The sequence below is a fragment of the Trichomycterus rosablanca genome, chromosome 23 (genome assembly GCF_030014385.1).
Source record: "Trichomycterus rosablanca isolate fTriRos1 chromosome 23, fTriRos1.hap1, whole genome shotgun sequence".
Classification (NCBI taxonomy): Eukaryota; Metazoa; Chordata; class Actinopteri; order Siluriformes; family Trichomycteridae; genus Trichomycterus; species Trichomycterus rosablanca.
Genome location: NC_086010.1, coordinates 12,661,497 through 12,684,009, shown reverse-complemented (window position 1 = coordinate 12,684,009; position 22,513 = coordinate 12,661,497). Strand labels below are relative to the sequence as shown.

Sequence of the window (22,513 nt, the reverse complement as noted above, 5' to 3'; positions counted from 1 at the left end):
CCTCTGCAACAGAAGTGCCCACTGTCAACCACAAATGGAATACCATCAAAAATATATACTCTGAAACAGCACAAAAAGTCCTGGGCTATAAACAGAGAGGGGCCAAAGAATGGATATCCGCTAACACCTGGCAGAAAATCGTGGAGAGGAAACATCTAAAAGCAAAGCTATTGAGCCTGAAGTCCCATCGACTCATTGAAAAAGCTAAGCTGTCCTATAAAAACAAGGACAAAAAAGTGAAGAGGAGTGCTAGGAGAGACAAGAGGACCTTTACAGAAAGCCTGGCAAAGGAAGCAGAGAAGGCCGCAGCCTTTGGGAACCTGGGGACTGTATATAAGATCACCAAACGACTCTGTGGAAAACACACAAGCCAAAGTATCCACATTAGGGATAAGAAGGGCAACATTTGCTCATCAGAGCGCGAACAAGCAGCCAGATGGGTCCAACATTTCCAGGAAGTGCTCAACCACCTTGAACCAGAACAGCCTTCTAACATTATAACAACAGACTACATCCTGGATATCAACATCAGCCCCCCTGACCTTTCTGAGGTCAAAACTGCCATCCTATCCCTAAAGAGTGGCAAGGCATGTGGCCTAGATGCCATCCATGCGGAGATGCTGAAGACCGACATTTTAACATCAACTAAAGTCTTTACTGACCTCTTCCAAAACATCTGGAACAGCGACACCATCCCCGAAGACTGGTACAAAGGCCTCATAGTCAAAATTCCAAAGAAAGGCGACACCAAAAACTGTGACAACTGGCGAGGAATCAGCCTTCTGTCCATTCCAAGCAAAGTGTTCTGCAGAGTCCTTCTCAACAGAATCGAGCCAGCCATTGACTCCAGGCTCAGACAAGAACAAGCAGGCTTCAGGAAAGGAAGAGGATGTATGGACCAGATCTTTGCACTGCGAAACATCTTGGAGCAGTGCTTAGAATGGAATACACCCCTGTATATCAATTTTGTTGATTTCAAGAAAGCCTTTGACAGTGTCCATCGGTGTCCTCTTTGGAAGATACTCCAGTACTATGGAATTCCACCCAAGATAATTACACTCATAAAAATCTTCTATGAAAAATTTGAGTGCAGCGTCCTTATGAGCAACACTCTCACTGAATGGTTCCCTGTACAGTCCGGAGTGAGACAGGGGTGCATCATCTCTCCTATTCTCTTCCTACTTGCAATAGACTGGATCACAACCAACACAACAGCAGACAAACCCAGAGGCATCCAATGGACTTTGTCTTCTCAGTTGGAAGACCTTGACTTTGCAGATGACCTTGCTCTCCTTTCAACAAACCACTCTAACATGCAATCAAAAACTGACAGACTCAACAAATATGCCAGACAGGTCGGACTTAACATCAATACCTCCAAAACCCAAGTGATGTGCATAAACTGCACCTCCACAGTACCCATCCAGGTGAATGGAGCACCACTCGAGTTTGTGGAGGACTTCACCTACCTTGGCAGCCTTATCAGCAAGGACAGCGCTGTCCATAAAGACATTAGAGCAAGGCTGGGAAAGGCTCAGGGTGCGTTTTCCCAACTCCGTTTCATCTGGAGGTCTAAACAATGCAGCCTAAAAACAAAGATGCTCCTGTACAACAGCAACGTAAAGTCTGTCCTCTTGTATGGTTCAGAGTGTTGGCGTGCGGTCAGCACAGACATGAGGAGACTTGAGGTCTTCCACAATAGATGCCTCAGACGAATCTGCCAGATCTTCTGGCCCAACAAAATATCCAACCAACAACTATATAAGAAAACCAGCAGTCAGAGCATCACCAAGGACATTACATTAAGATGCTTAAGATGGCTTGGACATGTGTTAAGGATGGAGCAAAACCACATCTCAAGAGTTGCCTTAAAATGGACACCACCTGGAAAAAGAAAACCTGGAAGACCAAAAAACACCTGGCGTAGAACTGTGGTACAAGAGCTACAAAAGATGAACCTGTCATAGGGTGAAGCACAACATGCTGCCAAGGACCGCATGCGATGGAGAGAGCTCACTGAAGCCTTATGTCCCACAGGGGACGAAGAGGAGTAAGTAAGTAAGTAAGTTTCATCAACAGAACTACATTTTATTTATTTATTAGGATTTAAACGTCATGTTTTACACTTTGGTAACATTCATGACAGAACAGGTAGTTATTGGTTACATAAGACTCATCAGTTCTACTTCAATGTCAAACAAAGTCATGGACAATTTTGTATCTCCATCATGTTTTGGACACTTGCATGTCTTCGGACTGTGGGAAGAAACCGAAGCTCCAGAAGGAAACCCATACAGACATGGGGAGAACATGCAAACTCCACACAGAAAAGACCCAGACTGTTTTACCTAGGAATCAAACCCAGGACCTTCTTGCTGTGAGGCGACACTGCTACCCACTGCGCCACCCCAACAGAAATAAATAAAGTAAAATATAGGTAATACCTTGTGATTGGCTTTCATCAGTGTCATGCTCCTGTTTTTCCAGCCCTACTTCCCTTTCTTCATCAGGGCTGGCATCCTCAGGCATGTGACTAATTAACAATCTCTTTAAGGAAATGACTGTAAGAGAAGTACAATGCATCTGTATTAATGCTGCACATATTATTATGGTACATTAAGTGGTGTAAAACAGTAACTGTTGTCTTTCTGTTTGCCACTTATATTGCATATGTTAAGCCAAATGATTTCACACGTATAATCTTGAAAACGCAGCTCTGTATCGTTTAAATTGAGTCTTACCATGATGGTCAAGCAGCCAAATGCATCCAAACCATTTATACCAAAACATACTCAGAGCAAAACCAAGTGCATTTAGTAAGACAGAATACTAATAATTCATAATCTTCTTTAATCATCAGTCATTTTTTCAATATGAGAACATTATAAAAACACAGTGTGCCTTTTAATACTCAGCATTTTGGCACTCTTCAGTTGTGCTGAGTTATTAATACATATATGCAATTTGCAATCAGAAAGGGGGCAATTATTTTTTACACCACTGTACAAACCTTTGCTATTATATATCTATTTTAAAGCAATACCAAAAAATAAATATAGATCTGATGACTTATATAAAGAGAGAAAAGACATGATGGAAAGAAATGTACTAACCTTCTTCTAAAGCCACAGTGGCTGACTTTTCTGAAGGGATGCAGAGTGGATCAAATCCGTTGGCAGTAAGAAAGTCAATCAGTGAGGGTTGAGAGTTCCTGCATTTTTCATCAGTGGGGCTGTCTTTGTACTGACCTAGTTGTATAAAAAATTAACAGTACAATCTGCTAAAATATGATAAAGCAAAATGCAAAATCAATTACAATTCCTACCAGTGTTATTTTTTAGCGGGTCAGATCCATTTTCTGTAGGGCTGAGAGAGGGATGCCTGAATAATACAAATAAGCAAAAAAAAAAAAGAAAACTGATGAAAACCTCCATAGACAAACATTTTCTACAAATACAGTTTGTGTCCCATGAAGGTTAATGATAACATAAAAAATAGCATTCTGTTGTTTTGTCATTTTACAGTACAATTACAAAATAAGCCTTATTAAAGTGCAGCAATTTTAGCAATAAAATGCATTAAACAGTAAGTTCATGTCTACATAGGCCTACATCTGTCTGATTAAAGCTTTAGGGCAACTTAAGTACTCAGGTCACATGATTAAGCAACAAATGTGACAAACTAAAGTAAGACTAAAAATATAATAATTATAATAAGAAAAAGAATGAAAAAATAATCTTAGCCATTACAAAAGCATTGACTATACAAGAACAATATACAATAAAACAAAAAATGAACAATGGCCATGGCAAACTCTAGTTAACATTTAATGTTTAAGTCTTAAATTAGAGATTATGTTGCTGCAATGATTACATTAAGGACATTCTTTGTAGTAAATTGAGTTTTTCTAGGGCAGTCAATTAGGATGTGATTTATTTAAGTGATAAGTCAAAAGTCGGTTTGCATGACCAGTATGTCATTAATAGATGGATTGGTCCAGTCAGTTGTGGGGATGGGGGGTGTTTTAATCTTCTTGCCATTTGCCATAATGTTTTGAGACAAGAGGCAAAAAGTCACTGCAGGTGTGAATGTAGAGTAACAGGTAGCGTTACTTCTACAGTTTGTGGCTCCAGGACCATATTTTTGGCACTCAGGGACGTACAAGTTTACCATTCACCACTAGTAGTGGAATCCTCAAGGAACAGCTGGTTTTATTTTTAAATAATCAAAACCACTACAACTGATGTCAGGTATGGGCCAGTTAGCCTCATGCGTGATTTGGAAGGTGACTGGTTTATATTAGTTACTTTAAGGTGTTGGTTACATTTCCAAACCAGATATTTTACTAATTCACTTATAATATATTTTTTAGCTTTTTAAAGTTTTCATTTTTACTTTGATAATGGGTTTTAATGTATAAACACTGCTGGAAAAAGATTTTTTATAGACACTGTTGGAGGATTTAATGACTTATTTATTGCTTTACACATACAGAAAAAAAATACTTACAAGGATCTGTATGCTGAGGCACTTGCTGGCATGCTGCCAAGCCTCATCCTGTCCAAGGTGTGACCACCACTCTTCTTTAACTTATCAACCGCTGACTTGATCTCATCTGTCCATCTATAAAATTATAAGTGATACATTTTTGCCACTTTTATGCTCTAATTATTACCTGGAATTAAATCCATCTTTAAATACAGATTTTACCTTTGTTTCATGTACTTACATTTTTCTTTCTGCTACAGACTGGGCCACAAGCTCATAGATCTGTGCTCCACTATCCCAAGTGAAGATAACATAGAAAGCTTTGCGATCTAAGACAGAAAGAGAAAGAAGCATCTCTAATTTCTGGCAACAATTGTCCTATGCTTTTTCAGGAGGTGCACCCTCCAAAAAACATTTTGATAAAATGTCTGATATAAACACATATGATATATTTACAGACTCACTCACTAAGCACTTTATTACGTACATCTATGTACTATACATCTCAGTTTAACTCTAGATGTTATTTTCTTTTTCCTCACTTGGTCCTTAGCGGCAGTTTTTTTTAAGAATGGCAGACACATATAGCTCATATAGCAGTGGACGCAAAAAAAATCTTAATGATGCTTTGTTAAAATATAGATGAACATATGCTTATAAAGTTACAATCAACAAACTTGTGAACCCATGATAAACAGCACATGGTATAAAGTCATGTCCTATTAAGTTTGGCCTGTGACTGAAACATGCACAGTGGTGAGCACACACTCAGTTACCTGTGGCCACCTCTCGGAGGAAAGCAGAATCCAGCTTAATGATGGGGCTGAGCATCTGTTTACCCTCTTGTACAGCAATATTACTTTTACTTTGGCATTTTAACAGCATCTTGTCATCTTGCTTTTGCAGCAGGACCAACAGGTCTCCCAGTAGCACACCCTGTACATCTATACACAAACACAATTTGGAAACAAATTATTTGTTGGCTAAAAACCTCAGATTCTATATAATTCTGCATTAATAACCAGTGCTGCATTAATTTAAATGCACAGAGCAAAAGAAGTACTTACCTAGAGCTTTTTCTTTGGTAACCCTCCAGGTCAGCGGCCCTTCATACAGCATACTCCTTGTGGTCAGGTCAAAGTTCTAAAAGTACAGATAAATCTATGAAGAACCACCATCAAATATTCATGTTGCACACAAAAGTTCTAAAAAAGTAACTAGCCTTGTACTCAGTGTAGAGTTCATTGCTCGGCTTCAGCCCTGAAGTGTCTAGTTTGCGTTGATACTCTTTAATGGTCTTCAGAGGGAAATAAGAAAAGAGAATAGATTTTGGATCAGGGTACCAACAAAAAAAGATGTTCATTAAGATGTTATGAAACAGAAGAACAATTATGGGCTAAATTGTGAAATAATAATTTTCTTGTATGGGCGTGTGTCATGTATATAAACATTCCAGTTTATGAGCCTTACCAATGTTCTAACAAGTTAAAAGAGGTTTAACATCTTGTGTTTCTAAAAAAGTTATTTTTTATGATGTGAGTTACCTTAAAAAAAGTAACACACATTGTTGGAGTTTCAAAATGGCTGGAGTTTCAAACTGTACACCAACAACAAATACTAACATGCTATGTGTTTCTAATAAAATGGCCAGTAAGTTTAAACTATATTTAAAATCCCAATAACACTGTTGCACCTGATTCAATCATACCACACACAACAACACACACTACCATGTCACACCATGTCAGGACTAAATATCAACTAATGTAATATTAGTTTTTATGTTGTAATTTTGTATTATTTTCAAACCAAATTAAGCAAAAAAAATTAAGCAACAGTCGATACCTACTAGTGATTAGAACGTAAACATTAAAAACATAAAAAAACATTTTTTAAAAAAACATGTTATAGCACCTTACAAACCCTTTCTGGTGGAATCCTTCAACTTTATTCAAGGCAATGTTAAAAAGTAATGTGTATCAATGTAGCCATGTTAGAGTAGCTCGTATTACATTAGTATGCAGCCCACTGAATCTAAAACGCAGAGGCATTGTCTTAAATTCCTCCTTTATGCATAAAATAAACTGCAATTACAAACATTCCAATAGTTTCGAACAACATATGTACTTTCTTACCCAAAAATCCTGCATGTGTTTCACTTCTTTATTAACATGGTTTAGAATTTTACGACAGCACTCAGCAGCTTGCTGGATGTTTTGTTTCTCTTTATTGTCCTCTGTGTAGAAAAAAAAACCAAGTCAAGTAATTTAAGACAATTACAAACAATGCAACTACACATGATTATTAGTTAATCGTGGTCATTTTAAAAAAAACTGATTATTTTAATCACTGACTAGCTGTAATAAACTTTAAAATGAAAAAAATTTTTAACAAATCAAACAAACCTGTGCTCTTGGCAATATTTTCCAAAAGTAGTGGGTACTTTGTTAGTCTCTGCATCTCAGTGGGGATAATGTCCTTCAGCTGTAATCTTCTGCATTGTGGTTTACTCTCAGCCTCCTAAAATGCACAAAAAATAACAGTATTTTACAGGTGACACATGCAACCATAGTTCACATCACTAATACATTCAAATAATTTGAAAGAAATCAAATCTGCAAATTAGAAAAATGAACAATAACCAATGCCCTGGTGTGGACTGCTAGTGTCAAGCATTTCTTGCTAAGGTTTATAATCTAGAATATTTGCTGGATAAAACACTAAATAAATGGACACTAAATAAACCATAAATAAATGGTTTACAAAGTATGGGTATAATACAGTTTAAAGATCAATAACTGTTTTTCTACTGTGATACCGATTATGCTGTTCTGTTTTGCACTATTCACACAGTGTAAATATATATTATTATTGCTGCTGGTCTCACTGAAGGCTACCAAAGTTTCCTTTTATAACTACAATGAAAATAAAGTTTTATGTTATATCTCATCTAATGCAGGGGCACTGAGCAATTGATAAAGAAAAAACGTATTTACTAAATAGTTTCCCATGGCTAATTCATACTTCAGAAGTTGAGTTTTGTTTTGTGTATTACATACATTACATACATTTTGTGTATTACATACATTACATACAATGAATGTATTACATTCATTTTTGTGCACTGTAAGAGTAAATCAACTTATTCTAAGGTCCTGCAAGGTGAATCAATAGTTGGTGAAACATGGTCTTTACCAACAATTGCAACACAGAATTATAAGGTTCTAAAGGTGTGAGCTTTTTAAGAATGCAGAGCAAAACTGTACGATAATAAAAGCTACAATTAAAGTCTAAGAAGTTTTAGGTTACTGTAAATTTTATAAAAAAAATTATAACTTTACTTTTTCTCAAATGTTCTGGATCTGAATTATTTTTTTTTTTGTAAATAAAATCTTATACCTTGTTAGAAAAGAAATTTTTAAATTGACACATTAACCAGAACAGTTTAAACTTTTGAGCTAAAGTCTCCTCAAAAAGACGTGTGCTGCAATAAATGCGCCAACATTAGTAGCTGTAAAGTTAAAGTTTAAAAAGTGCTAAACTAATAAATTTGACTTGACTAGTTTGGGTTAAAGAGGAGCCCCGCACTATTAGTCACACAAAGCCTAAACTGTCCTCACAAAAAACAAGGGTACAAGCAAAATACCTCTTACAAAATAGTCTGTTCATGTGGGCTAAGCTAACCCAGGCGTTTGCTATAGTATCCCAGGTTTGTGCTATAGTGTTGCTAAGAGGTGATTGTTGCGGTGGATCCATCCCAGGTTGCTAGGAGGTTATAGTTGCATCAAATAAATGCTATAGTAATTAGTAGAATGTTGCTAGGTAGTTGCTAGTGTGTTTCCGGTGTTTATTGGTGTTTGCTATCTGTTTGCTTTGGTAACCTGGTATTTGCGAGGTTGCTATAGTGCTTGAGGTTATTGCTGTTCCAAGTGTGCTAGCTGGTCGTTACGTTAGCTTGTTGTTAGGAGGTTGCTTGGGTGTTGCTAGATGGTTGCTATAGTGTTACCACAGGTTGATAAGATGTAGCAATTGTATCATGGTGCACAAGGTTTTGCCCCTATTTATTCATATGCTAAAGAATCCAATTCTTGGGGTTGGAGAACCTATGAGAATTGCTTTTTTGCAGAGGTCACTGATTGGAAGATTTTGTGGTCTTTAATGTATTTTATGAATGAATATGCTTCTGTAGATGTTTACCAGTATAAAGGCATTAAAGCGGGGATCTTTCTTCTGTCTGCTTTTAAGCTGAACCAGTGCCCAGGACTGATGACTACAGAAACGAGATGTAAGCTTCTGAAACCACTCGCCCTCTGATCCTTTAAACTGTAAGGAAACAAATTTGTTATTGAATCAGTTAGTTATAATTTTGCATTTTATTAATAAATAAAACAGAGAAATATGTCACACATTTATTAAAATTTACCACCCTAATCTTACGAAAAGAGTTCTTACTCTGTTAAGGAGCGGAGTGCTGATAGTTTTGACAACATAGCCATCTTGCTCACGTAGCTTTTTCAGATTCTCATAAAAAGCATCTGAAAAAATTATTTCCCAATTAAGTAATGCTGTTGCTGTCTCAAGTTAAAATAAAAACTAACAGAGGAAGTGATGTTAGGAAAGACTCACAGTGAATGTCTATAATGTCCTCGAGACTGGGGAGCAATGTCTGCAATTCATTAGCGTCCATGAACCCCTCCCGTTCCATTGGACGAGCGAACACTGTCTGCAGTACACTCAACATGCGCGCATGGGCATGCTCTGTTATAAATAACTCTGGAAAAATGAGAACAAACCAAAAAATTGGCATTCAATACATAAATTATTAGAAATATTATGGAAAACATTATACTAATTTTTATATTTTAATAACAAATAACAGGAACTATAAAACTTGAAAAACTCAAACAGAAAACACAATACCAGGATTAGGATATAATGTTGCCAACATTCTAAAGGTTTATTAAACTGTATGCATTACAGAGAGTGTGTTTGTATTAAAGGTGAAACTAATTTTCATAGTAATGTAGCCAATGACATGTATGTAGTGGCCTTTTCCTGATCAAAGTCACAGCAGGTCCAGCACCTACACCAGGAACAGTAAATGCAAAATAGAAATAACTGCTGGACCTCTACACATGCAAGTCACTCATGCTGTGGGCACTCATGCACCCCCATACCTTAACAGATGTTGGCATTTGCATCTTTCACTGATAACAGTCTGGTTGGTCCTTTTTACTAAAACAAGTTGAAACATGGACTCATATGACCACAACACTTATTTTCACTTTTGTCCATCTGAGATGAGCATGGGTGTCACCTATTTAAAATGTATTTTTAAAGTTAAAAGACAATGGCTTTCTAAAATATTCCTTAAATTTTTTCACAATGTTATGTATGGTAGATGAAGAAATATTTTTTACCCTAAGTTGATAAATGTTCTCTTTGAAATCTTTTTGAATTCTCTCATAAAGTTTGGCACAAAATGATGAGCCATCTTTGCTCGCAAGACTAAGACTAAGCCTTTGGTGGATCCTAATCATATAACTCATCATAACACTGTCACCTTTTACCAATTCATCTGCTTACTGTGATCGATTATTCCATGAACAAAATCATTTTGTTTTTCTTAAGTGTTTTTTAAAAAAATGTCCCAACTTTTCTCGTTTGTACATGCTTATTATTTTTCCGCACACTTACCATTAATGACTTCCTGCCTTTTAATTTCTTTTTTGGTTAGATTGCTGAGAACATCACTGGAAGCAAGCTCTTTCCAGTTAGGTGGGTCCTGCTCAAGTTCAACAAGACGGGGCTCTAACTCTTCCTGCTGAACTAGAGGTCCAGAGACGGGGCTACTCACTGGAACTTCGGGTGAAAACATTGGTGCGTCCAGACTGAAAACAGGAAAGGGAACATTTTGGGGCAAGCATAAAAATAAAAAGTTACATCTAAGGCTTTTTTTAATTGCAACACACAACTTTATATTGCAGACATGCTAGTAATGCAGCCTATTATTAGTCCAAGTCTGGCAAAAAAAAATTTCATACTGTTGCACCATACAGTACCTATGATTGATCAACAACAGTTGCAGTCTCTTATTTTAAAGCAGGTGTCAGATGGAGTAAAAAATATGCAATAAAACAAAAATATTATAGACCTACTTGATTACTACCAATTACACTTCCATTTAATTTGAGTGATTATCTATAGTTGACAGTGTTGTCTAAGATTTTGCCAATTTCACTCACCAGTTTAAAATCATAATGGGAAGATGATTATACTTCTTTAAATGAAATGTACACACTTCACTCTGAACTCAGTAAAGTAAAATTCTTTAGATATGTTTTATGCAATAGTGACACCGAAACTTAAAAAAGAAACCAAGTTTTTCTGAAACCTGTTTAATAGCGGGCCAGCTTTAATTATATTTCTAAAATACCCCGCGAGGCATTTAAAAAATGGTAATGGGCCGCAAATGGCAATGGACCCTCTGAAGTTGGCTTTTAACTCAGTGACTTGATCAAATACTTACTTACATTTAGTAAGATACAGTGGAGATTTTGGCACAGGGAGTAAGTTTTGTGTATGTTTAAACCAGGGGTGTCAAACTCATTTTCACCAAGGGCCACATCAGCATTATGGTGGCCCTCAAAGAGCCGATTGTAACGTAACCTGCTGTGATTGCAGTCACATTGCTGTTTTTCTTGGAGGCTGAATTCTGCATTTATATTGTTCTACTTTACCACAGACACAGCCTCATAACACAAGAGACACACCGATTTCTCTTCCTGAAGCACAAACTTGTTTTCACTTTCATTAAATTTCCTCCTTATGCTTAATTTTCTTAATTATCTTTTTGTACATTTTAGGATCATGTGTAAACGACTCGAACCATCACAACAATCATACAGTCGTTTAAGCTCTCGCGGGCCAGATCAAATGACGCGGCGGGCCGGATCAAATGACGCGGCGGGCCGGATCTGGCCCGCGGGCCGTGAGTTTGACACCCCTGGTTTAAACCATTTACACTAGTGTGTTACTTTAGTTTCACTCTTTATTGACACACTCCCAATGTATCCACACATATACAGGTGCTGGTCATAAAATTAGAATATCATGAAAAAGTTGATTTATTTCAGTAATTCCATTCAAAAAGTGAAACTTGTATATTATATTCATTCATTACACACAGACTGATATATTTCAAATGTTTATTTCTTTTAATGTTGATGATTATAACTGACAACTAATGAAAACCCCAAATTTAGTATCTCAGAAAATTAGAATATTGTGACAAGGTACAATATTGAAGACACCTGGTGCCACACTCTAATCAGCTAATTAACTCAAAACACCTTTAAGGCATTTAAATGGTCTCTCAGTTTAGTTCTGTAGGCTACACAATCATGGGGAAGACTGCTGGCTTGACAGTTGTCCAAAAGACGACCATTGACACCTTGCACAAGGAGGGCAAGACACAAAAGGTCATTGCTAAAGAGGCTGGCTGTTCACAGAGCTCTGTGTCCAAGCACATTAATAGAGAGGCGAAGGGAAGGAAAAGATGTGGTAGAAAAAAGTGTACAAGCAATAGGGATAACCGCACCCTGGAGAGGACTGTGAAACAAAACCCATTCAAAAATGTGGGGGAGATTCACAAAGAGTGGACTGCAGCTGGAGTCAGTGCTTCAAGAACCACCACGCACAGACATATGCAAGACATGGGTTTCAGCTGTCACATTCCTTGGGTCAAGCCACTCTTGAACAAGAGACAGCGTCAGAAGCGTCTCGCCTGGGCTAAGGACTGGACTGCTGCTGAGTGGTCCAAAGTTATGTTCTCTGATGAAAGTAAATTTTGCATTACCTTTGAAAATCAAGGTCCCAGAGTCTGGAGGAAGAGAGGAGAGGCACAGAATCCACATTGCTTGAGGTCCAGTGTAAAGTTTCCACAGTCAGTGATGGTTTGGAGTGCCATGTCATCTGCTGGTGTTGGTCCACTGTGTTTTCTGAGGTCCAAGGTCAACGCAGCCGTCTACCAGGAAGTTTTAGAGCACTTCATGCTTCCTGCTGCTGACCAACTTTATGGAGATGCAGATTTCATTTTCCAACAGGACTTGGCACCTGCACACAGTGCCAAAGCTACCAGTACCTGGTTTAAGAACCATGGTATCCCTGTTCTTAATTGGCCAGCAAACTCGACTGACCTTAACCCCATAGAAAATCTATGGGGTATTGTGAAGAGGAAGATGCGATACGCCAGACCCAACAATTCAGAAGAGCTGAAGGCCACTATCAAAGCAACCTGGGCTCTCATAACACCTGAGCAGTGCGCCACAGACTGATCGACTCCATGCCACGCCGCATTGCTGCAGTAATCCAGGCAAAAGGAGCCCCAACTAAGTATTGAGTGCTGTACATGCTCATACTTTTCATGTTCATACTTTTCAGTTGGCCAACATTTCTAAAAATCCTTTTTTTGTATTGGTCTTAAGTAATATTCTAATTTTCTGAGATACTGAATTTGGGGTTTTCATTAGTTGTCAGTTATAATCATCAACATTAAAAGAAATAAACATTTGAAATATATCAGTCTGTGTGTAATGAATAAATATAATATAGAAGCTTCACTTTTTGAAAGGAATTACTGAAATAAATCAACTTTTTCATGATATTCTAATTTTATGACCAGCACCTGTAGAGGCCGATCTGACATGCTGACTGTAAAATTTTACTTAATGGCTGTAAATAATTCTATAGTTACTGATTGGTGCCAGTATTACCTAAAACAGCTAGGCTGAGAAAACATGTAGACTGTGGACTTTTAATCAGAGAAAAGGATTTACAAAAAAAATGCAGAGATTCTTACATTTACTTTGCCTTTTTTCCCCACTGCAGACAGTATGAACCCAAGTAGAGAATGTATGGACAATTTTGAAAAAAAAAAAAAAAAAAAAAAAAAAAAAAAAAAAAAAAAATGACAACAAAAACCACGTACTGTTGTACATCTTAAGACGTGTTTGAAGAAAGAACCTAAAACACTAAATCGCTTGGTGGCAACGGTGCCAAAACTTATTTTAAGTGTGAAGGAATGTCAACAAAGTGGTAAATGCTTTACCGTCCCAACTTATTTTGGAATGTGTTTCAGGCCTGAAATGCAGGAATTATTGTTTATTAATAAATGAAATAAAGTTGACCAGACAAAACATGAAATATGTTGACTTTATCTTGTCTGCAATAAAATTCAGAGTAAATGTATGAAACACAGCTCTTTCATTTTCCATACTGTCCCAACTGTTTCTGATTTGGGGTTGTATTTGTAAAATTAGTGCAGTACCATTTAAAGTACAGTAGACAATAGTGGGGCCAGTGTTAGTCTAGTGGGTAGAGCTTTGGGCTATCAATTGAAAGGTTGAGAGTTTAAATCCCAGCCCTTCCATGTAGCCACTGTTAGGTCTTTGAGCAAGGGCCTTAACCCTCTCGGCTCACTTCGGTTCACTTATAGCTTGACAACTACTTGGGTTGGGTATTTACCTGCAAGTCACAGGTTATTATAGCCAGTGGTCATTAGTTAAAACAGTGTTGATAAATCCTAAGTGCTAGATGTACACGTTAGAAGGTGCAGTGCAAATTCAAACAGCTGAGCTATGTTTACTGTTAATTGTAAAATAAGTTATATTAATCAAAGAGCATTATTAATAGTTTTTAGTTTTGTGGCCATTATTACATTGATAATTAAACAAAAAGTATTATTTTCTAGCAGCATGCACAATTTCTAAATAAACAAGCTTCTGCTGACCAAAAAAAGCTTAGTACATCTAGCCCTCAGTGTTTGTGCTTTACATTAAGGTGTGTTTTCATGCAATCTTACTAGCTGGAATGCTGGGGGGAGGGTGAAGGGGGGTGGGAGGTGGAAGTTAACTGAAGATCCACATCACTACGAGAACGAGACTGTTTGGCTCGGGCAGAGCCACCACGGCGAGAGTGACGACGGTCCACGCAAAGACTTTCACTGCGGCGCACACTCCTGAATTTACACCAGGAAGGAGAGAAGTGAAGTGGAGGGAAGGGAGGAGAAGGAAAGGACGACAGGACAAAACAGAAACAAGTGGGAAAAGAAGTGTGAGAGAGAAAAATAACAGGACAGCACAAAAGACGGGTAGGATGTTGAAACAGTGTTGTTAAACATGCATTTTGACAAATGCAAGAAGAATAATGGTGGAAAACATGAGTAAGAGGTAGAAAGAATAAAAAGGGAAAATTGTCATGAAGAGATTGTCATACAAGGCAGAAAAACATGCTCAGCCATCAATTCCTTTTTCGTCTCATTTACCCCTTACAAACGAAGTACTACTCCATTTGACAAGCCTTAAAAAAAGCTAACTGGCCTTAACAACAGCTACTATGTCCAGTGTAAAATTAAGCAACATTTGATGCATTTAGGAATTTAAGCACCACAGGTCAAAAAGCATATTTTAACTCAAACTGCTAAACCTCCAAATAACCACAATCTTACTGTCATATGAAGTCTGAGTAAATATATACCAAAAATATATCTTACTTGAGAGGTTCAGCTATGAAAGTATTAAGACCCTTTTAAGTTTGCCTACTTTGTGTTGTGTATTTGATTCTGAATAAATTAGTTTAGTTAATTTTTTTAATAAACAAAAGATCAAAAACTCAAAAATCTCTTAATCATGTCTTCATATCGTCTTGATAAGTTTAACACGCCTGAATTTGGACCATTTATCCTGTTGTTTATGGCAGATCCCTCCAAGGTCCATCAAATTGGATAGAAAGTGTCTGAAGTGCTGTCTTCAGGTCTCTTCAAAGATGTATAATAGGGATTAAGTCTGGGCTTTGGTTGGGCCACTTAAGGACATTCAAAGACTCTACAGTGTTGATTTAGCTGTTGAAAGGTGTTGTTCCCAGTCTACCTGCCACTAAGAAGTGCCCACATAACTTGATGCTGCCACCATGGTATGAGGGTCCAACATCCTCTAATTGGACAGAACAGCACAGAACAGCCCAGAACAGCCCAGCCCAGCCCAGCCCCTTGCAGCTTGACAGGCATTTGCCAAAGAACTCCAGAATTGGCAGTTTTGCCATTATTTTCCGTTCTCTTCACCAATGAGACATGAGACGTTATACGTTATGAGTTAACGTTATACTGCCTGCAACATCATCCAGCATTACTAGTTTGGTGATTGGTCAGTTATGGTCTGGGGAGCCATATTCTTGGAGGATCACATACCTCCACGTGATAGCCAATGGTACCATTGTCAGAACTTATGCTGGTGCAGGACAGTGCTTGGCCTAATATGGCCAGACTGTGTAGCCAGTTCCTGGATGACAAAAGCATTGATGCCACTGACGGGTCCTCACATTTCCTAAACCTGAACCCAATTGAGAACCACTTTGATGTTATGTATCAGTGCATCCGACACCTCCATGTAGTGCCACAGACTGTCCAGAATCACAGTAATGCCCTGACAAAGGTCTGGGAGGAGAGCCACAACAGTCCAGACACAACCCTCCACCTCCCCAGGAGAATGGCCAGACGTTGTCAAGAATGCATACAGGCACATGAGTCATTTTGAGTTGCTGTGATGAAACTGAATCAGTCTGTGATTTTAATTTTGATTTTCTTTGTGATTTTAAATCCAGGCCTCAATGGGTTGATAATCAGTTTCCACTGATTGTTGTTACATCATTTAGTTCTCAACAAATTACACAATTTACATCAGTAAAGATTTTCAACTTGAATCTTTCGTTTATCAAGATCCCATGTGAGATTTAAGTGCTTCCTTACTTATAGATCTGCTATGTCAATGAAGCAGTATGTTAGAATGTCCTTTTTGCACTTACTTGGCTTCATTAATTTTAGTGGCAAGGAACAGTTTGTACAACCAGAAACTGCAGTACACTTAGCCACTATTGACATCTTTACACTAACCGAGTTTAGACAAGAGCATAATGCTAATAGTTATAATGGTAAAGTCAGCAATTCTATTAATTCTATTAATCAAATCCACAAAATAAAGTGTGCAAACAGCAAAGCGTTTGAATACTTTCTGATTCCACTGTATAGTTTTAGCAACAGCCTAGAACAGTGGTTCTCAAAAAGTGATGATCAAACTGTTTCAACCCATTTTCCACAACACACCCAAAGGGCAATTATGGTTTAGGTTCAATACACGACATCATTTCCTTCCTCAAGTGTGTACTGTGTGTAAAAGAGAGATACACTATATGGTCAAAAATATTTGGACACCCAAACATAAGCTTGTTGGACATCTCATTTAAAAAACAAACTGCGTTAAAATAGAGTGATCTTTACTGTTATAACAGCCTCTTCTGAGACTTCTGACTTTTTACAATACTTTGAAGTATGTCTGTGGGAATCTGTGCCAAAATCAGATAAATCTGGAAATATACACTATATAGACAAAGGTATTGGGACACCCTTCCTAATTTTTGAATTCATGTGTTTTAGCCACTGTTGCTTACGAAAGTAATAAATGAATTACACAAAACAATAGTGTTTTCAACAACAGTTCAGGGAAGGCCTCTCTTGTTCCAGCATCCCTGTGCACAAAGCAAGCTCTATATAGACATGATGAAAAGCTTGGTTTGAAGAAACTCCAGTGGCCTCAACCCCAGTCCCACTGAACAGCTTTGAAATGAACTGGTACATCAATTGAGACTATGATGTATGCAAATTTCTGCTTTACAAACTCTCTTACTAGCTGTAAGAACTATAAACTGTAGGAACTATCAATTAGATTTATTCTAGCACATGACTGGTGTGGTATATGTTCTTCTGTGGTGTAATACTGAATATATGGAATCAGTAGCAGGATGATGGTGGCTGTGAATCCACTTCTCAGTCATGAAGACCCACCTTGTCTTTCGTCTGTAAAATATGGTACAGTGTAGAATTACAAACAAGCAATAACCAATCAGCCCATGTCCAAATTAGCGTAGAGTGGGTGAAACCTAACCCTGGACATGACAACCTTAAGAAGCCACAACTTAGCAAAAACAAACCAAAAATAACAGCAAAATGAACAAGAACCAAAAACGCAACAGACAAGACAAAAATTAACACCAAATCTGAGAACAAGCCAGCAAAGCATCAAAAGCATCAACAAAGCAACCAAACACAAAGCATATATTACAACTGCAGAGCAAATCAGAATCATTTTTTTTCAAAACCACAGTCACTTGTGTTTTCTTAATGTTTTTTTTTTTTTTTTTTTTTGGGGGGGGGGGGGGGGGATTCTTAGATTAAGGTGGTACAATGAAATATAATGTTACAACGTCACTATGTATATACAGCAGGCCTATAATCAAGCTTATACGGACACAAGCACTATACTCAGTGCTTGTAATAGAGATGAAACATACCCTTTTGCATCGTTTATTTTATTTTATTAGGTTTTCAACGTCATGTTTTACTCACTTTGATCACATTCAAGACAGGACAGGTACAATCATTGACAATTTTGGATCTCCAATTCACTCCACTTGCATGTTTTTGGACTGTTGGAGGAAATCTGAGCTCCCAGAGGAAACCCACGCAGACACGGGAAAACATGCAAACTTCACACAGAACGGACCCTCTCCACCTGGGAATCAAACCCAGGACCTACACTTGCTGTAAGATGACAGTCCTTTAAAAGTGCTACCCACCGAGCCCCCCTTTTAAAATCTCGTCCTAAAATATAATATGCCAGGAAATGTGATTTCACCCTGGTCTAAACACACTAAGAAGCAAATTTTTTAACAGAAGTGCATTAAAATGTCAAAATGTCTGGGTGAGCCCCCAGATAAAGATGCCAGCTGTAAGCACTTAATTAACTAGGTTTTGGACAACCTTGGTTAATATATATGGTATAATCAACAAAGCTATGTATAAAAACGTATAAAAAACAAAACATTTTAATATTAAAATTTTTACAATATTTCAGATATACTAAGTAAGCAATAGAGCACAACGTGCATAAAGTTATAGATCATAAGTGCTTCATTCGGCATATACAACAGCACCATGCCAATGTTCACAATTTTTTGGTATTTTTTTTTTTTATAGTGCATGATGTGGAATGGACTAGTACAAAACAAATTTCACTTACTTTTACTTTCATTACAGCAGCAGTAGTTTTAAGTAACGCTTTTGAGATCAGCATTACTTTTTGAAGTATTAATAATTTCAATGACAGAAAAATGCCTGTCGGTTGTATTTATTTATCAGCTATATGCAGACACATTGTTTAAGCCGGACTACACAGAACAACTGCAGCACAGAGAAGAGCAAGACACGAAAAGAGCTCGAATTCAAACATTACTGACTAAATGTTGGTAGGATAGTACAAAACAATGCTGCTCTTTTCTGAGCCAGGTAGCTACAGTAAACTGTTATTCTACTTCATATAATCTTAGGCCTGAACAGAATCATAATCACCGACAGTTAAATAATCTATAGCCAAACAGAGGAAGTGGATTGTTTAGTGTCAAGATACTTGTAATGACACTAAAACATTTTTCACTGTAGCAGTGTGACCTTCCACAAGCAAAAATATAAAAATACACAAACACAAGTATCAAATGTATAAGACCTAATCAATGTATAAGACCTAATCAACGAAATATGGCCTTCATTTATTCATTGTCTGTTTTACCACTGCTTTATCCAGGTTAGGGTCACAGTGGGTCAAACTCACTGAATGAAAGGTAAGAAACCCTCTGGACAGGTCGCTGGTCCATCACAGGGCAAACACACTCACACTGTGGGTCTGTCTGAAAACCTAGTGAGCCCTCTACATAGACAGCATTTTATGTCATAGTATGCACTTCAGAGAGGAAGCTGTCTAAATTCTTAGATTCCTTAAAAGGCTGCCTACCGAGAGACCATCCAATGCTTCCTTAGCGGTCCCAGCATTCAGTGCAGCACAGCTTCTCACAAAAAAATGAACAATATGGCAGATGAATGAGGAGCAAGAAGTTCTTTCCAAATATAAATACATTCTCATTGATTTTTAGTTTGTATAAAGGTGTACAAGTGTTATTTATTTGCAAATTTGGCCTTGTCAGTGACAATTTAACCATTTTCGGTACACGGAGGGAGATGTTAGATAGCATGCTAGCAGGTTGTCAGTTTATAGTAATCGCTGTAATCAATACAGTGCGTCTGAATAATATGCTTTATGAGTTCTTCTTAGATGAGTGTCTTATTAGAATCCTCTTTACCTAGGCAGCTACTCTGCTATGCAGCCACTTTTGGGCCCTTGAGCATGGCCCCTAACCCTGTCTGCCTCAGGGGCGCTGTACAATGGCTGACCTCGCGCTTTGACCGCAGCTTCCAAACAAGCTGGGATATGCGATATCTATAAAAAATAAATGCATTCTTCTTCATCCCTCTAATACCAAAATGCTACACCCTGCAAGCAATGTGCAACTGTTAGTTTTGATTAGATATGCTAACAATTGTTACTTATAGTCGCTGTACCATGAATGATCAGGTGCATATGGTATAAATGCCCCAATACATGAATTATGAACGAAAATTAGATTTACATAAAATTCCATGTTGAAATGCCCTGTTAGGTAACTATACAAAAATGCAACAGGCAGTATTAATACACTTTAAATATATACTCAATACCAAATGTGACAAGTAGGAGAAGAACATGAAAGCTGAGAAAGAAAAGTGGAGAGGAAAGAGGTTCTGTGATAGAAGAGTTAAAAAGACATTAACACGTCTTTGCAAGGGAGTGGAACAAACTAGGAGCACGGGTAGCGTTGTACACAGCAGCGGTAGCGTCGAGCACAAAGCAGGGACACAGGGGTAATGTAGTTTCACCGCACTTCCTCAGTCATGAATGGGACACAGCCCTTTTAATCACTGCATTGTCCGATACATTTACTATTTAAATACTTACCTACTTTCAATATTTAGCATTACACAAACTCTTACACTTACGCTTAATTCAGTTTAATTTAATTATCTGTCCCTACCTTTCTTTCTCATAAATCTCCTCTGCTGGGGTGTCAGTAGTAGCTGGAGGCTCCGAAATGGAGATGCCAACAATGTGGCTTGCAGGAGACACATCCCCTCCATCTGACACAGACGAAATATCTGAGCGACTGCTGTTTACACCTAAGCAATAAATAAGAAATATTGATAAATGAATAAAAGAAGTGTTGGCATCTTTTATAATACCGCAAGGTAAAAAAAACCTGATGAATTAAGTGGATTTGTGTTTTAGTTACACACCAATGAGCCAAAACATTAGGACCAGTTGTAAAAAAAAAAAAAAAAAAAAAAAAAAAAAAAAAAAAAAAAAAAAAAACTTGACCTGCCAGTTAACAGACTCCATTAAATATTTGAAGAAGACCTGTGGTATCTGGTACAGAACATTACAAGTCTCTTTGCAAAATAGATTGTCATACAGTGCATCATGGTTCCATCTCTTTCATGGGTAAACAATGCATACATGCCCGACCATCAATGTGATCTTGGAGAAAACGGGATTTGTCAGACCAGGCTGTTTAGTTCTGAGGTCTACATGCCCATTGTAGGTGCTTCAGATGTAAAGGAGTTACCATGAGCGCTTAGACTAACTCACTTTTAATGCCTACCAGTTTAACATGTAATATATCTGTGCTAAACCTTTCTTTGTGTTTTATGTCACTTTGGTCAATCCCAGACACTGTGCCACAACATGTATTATTGGAATTTTAAATATATTGTTTTAGTAATGATTTTAAGCTGTTGGACCTGAGGCAGCAAAGTAGTCTCAAACCATGATGTTCCCACCACCATATTTCAGAGTTAGGCTAAGATTAAAACTTAAAATTAAAACTTATGATTAAAAACTTGTAACTTTTAAAAGCACTTTGAAAGGTCAAGAACATTTTCTAAAATAACTTTTAAATTTGGAAAAGTTTTTCCATGAATATGTAAACTAGATTTAGCAAATTCTGAGGTTTACTGTAGGCTTTCAACTGTTTAAGGTTACTTACTTCAGCACTGCATGTTGTGCTCTTAGTGTGATATTTGCTGGATGCCGAGGGCACTAAACGGCAATGCTACATCCCACACATCTAATCTCATCTCATAAATGAAAACAGCTAGTTCTGGTGCAGCTGTTAGGTTCATACACTTTACCGGTACGGACATTTAATTAATCTGTGTTTTTAATACAGCCATGAAAAGCAGAATTGCTTAACGCTTATTGTGTTTGCCAGACCATAATTAATCGAAGCCAAAAAAAAAAAAACGATACGATATAATGTAAACTTAACAAAGTACAATGGCTGACCACTGCCCGCATTCGAAGTGTTTATATTTTGTAGTATTATAACAAACCAGCAGAAACTCACAATTACATTTCTGCTGTCCATTTTACTTCAAATAAATGAGCATCAAAATAATCCCGAAAAAGTTCAATATTTGATAATGCTTTGCTATCATTGCAAAATGAAAGCGCACAGTAAACAGCAGCACCGCAACCCAGATCAACCACAAAGCAGCATAAAATCATAACCGCAGCTTATCTGAGCTTCTCTTCTTCAAATTGAGACCAAAACTATATCTGTGTGTTGTTCCATTAGTGATATAATCCACTTTTTTGCAAATGTTTTCCTTTATGTTCCCAGAATATTTTCAGAATATTTACTGCACAAAACTGTACTCTGTTGCGCATCATCCATATGAAAGCCAAACCAGATCTAGACAACTAAACCATGCACTTTTTTGGTATTAAATCTTCGTCACTTAGTTCATTTTTCTCCATAGTTGCCGGGCTTATTGGTTATTAATTAGGTAGACCTGAATGAGCTTAATGTACATGGGGAAAATTAGTATAGCGGCACACACTGATAATGGTCGGCCCACGTGGTGTATGTTTGTGCATCTGTGTGCGGGCACGCGCCCACCCGCTCATGCACAAAAGACAGCATGGTAACCTGTGCATCCTAGGCATACTCATTATAACAATATGGTCATTTTTAACAATGTGTAAAATGT

The 22,513-nt window shown here is 37.5% G+C and overlaps 1 protein-coding gene across 4 annotated transcripts in view; it reads right to left on the bottom strand.

Annotated features, from left to right (window-relative positions):
• arhgef1b (Rho guanine nucleotide exchange factor (GEF) 1b) overlaps positions 1-22,513 on the bottom strand; it is a 76,521-nt gene that overhangs the window by 6,000 nt on the left and 48,008 nt on the right. For all 4 annotated transcript variants that reach the window (XM_062985473.1, XM_062985475.1, XM_062985474.1 and 1 more), the window contains 15 exons: positions 20,500-20,641; positions 10,186-10,379; positions 9,115-9,261; positions 8,941-9,023; positions 8,686-8,811; positions 6,894-7,008; positions 6,624-6,724; positions 5,711-5,785; positions 5,556-5,631; positions 5,265-5,432; positions 4,730-4,817; positions 4,510-4,623; positions 3,326-3,381; positions 3,114-3,248; positions 2,445-2,561 (listed from right to left, as the gene is read on the bottom strand). In XM_062985473.1, coding sequence (XP_062841543.1) covers positions 2,445-2,561; positions 3,114-3,248; positions 3,326-3,381; positions 4,510-4,623; positions 4,730-4,817; positions 5,265-5,432; positions 5,556-5,631; positions 5,711-5,785; positions 6,624-6,724; positions 6,894-7,008; positions 8,686-8,811; positions 8,941-9,023; positions 9,115-9,261; positions 10,186-10,379; positions 20,500-20,641 — 1,737 coding nt within the window. The remainder of the gene's footprint in view (positions 1-2,444; positions 2,562-3,113; positions 3,249-3,325; positions 3,382-4,509; positions 4,624-4,729; positions 4,818-5,264; positions 5,433-5,555; positions 5,632-5,710; positions 5,786-6,623; positions 6,725-6,893; positions 7,009-8,685; positions 8,812-8,940; positions 9,024-9,114; positions 9,262-10,185; positions 10,380-20,499; positions 20,642-22,513) is intronic.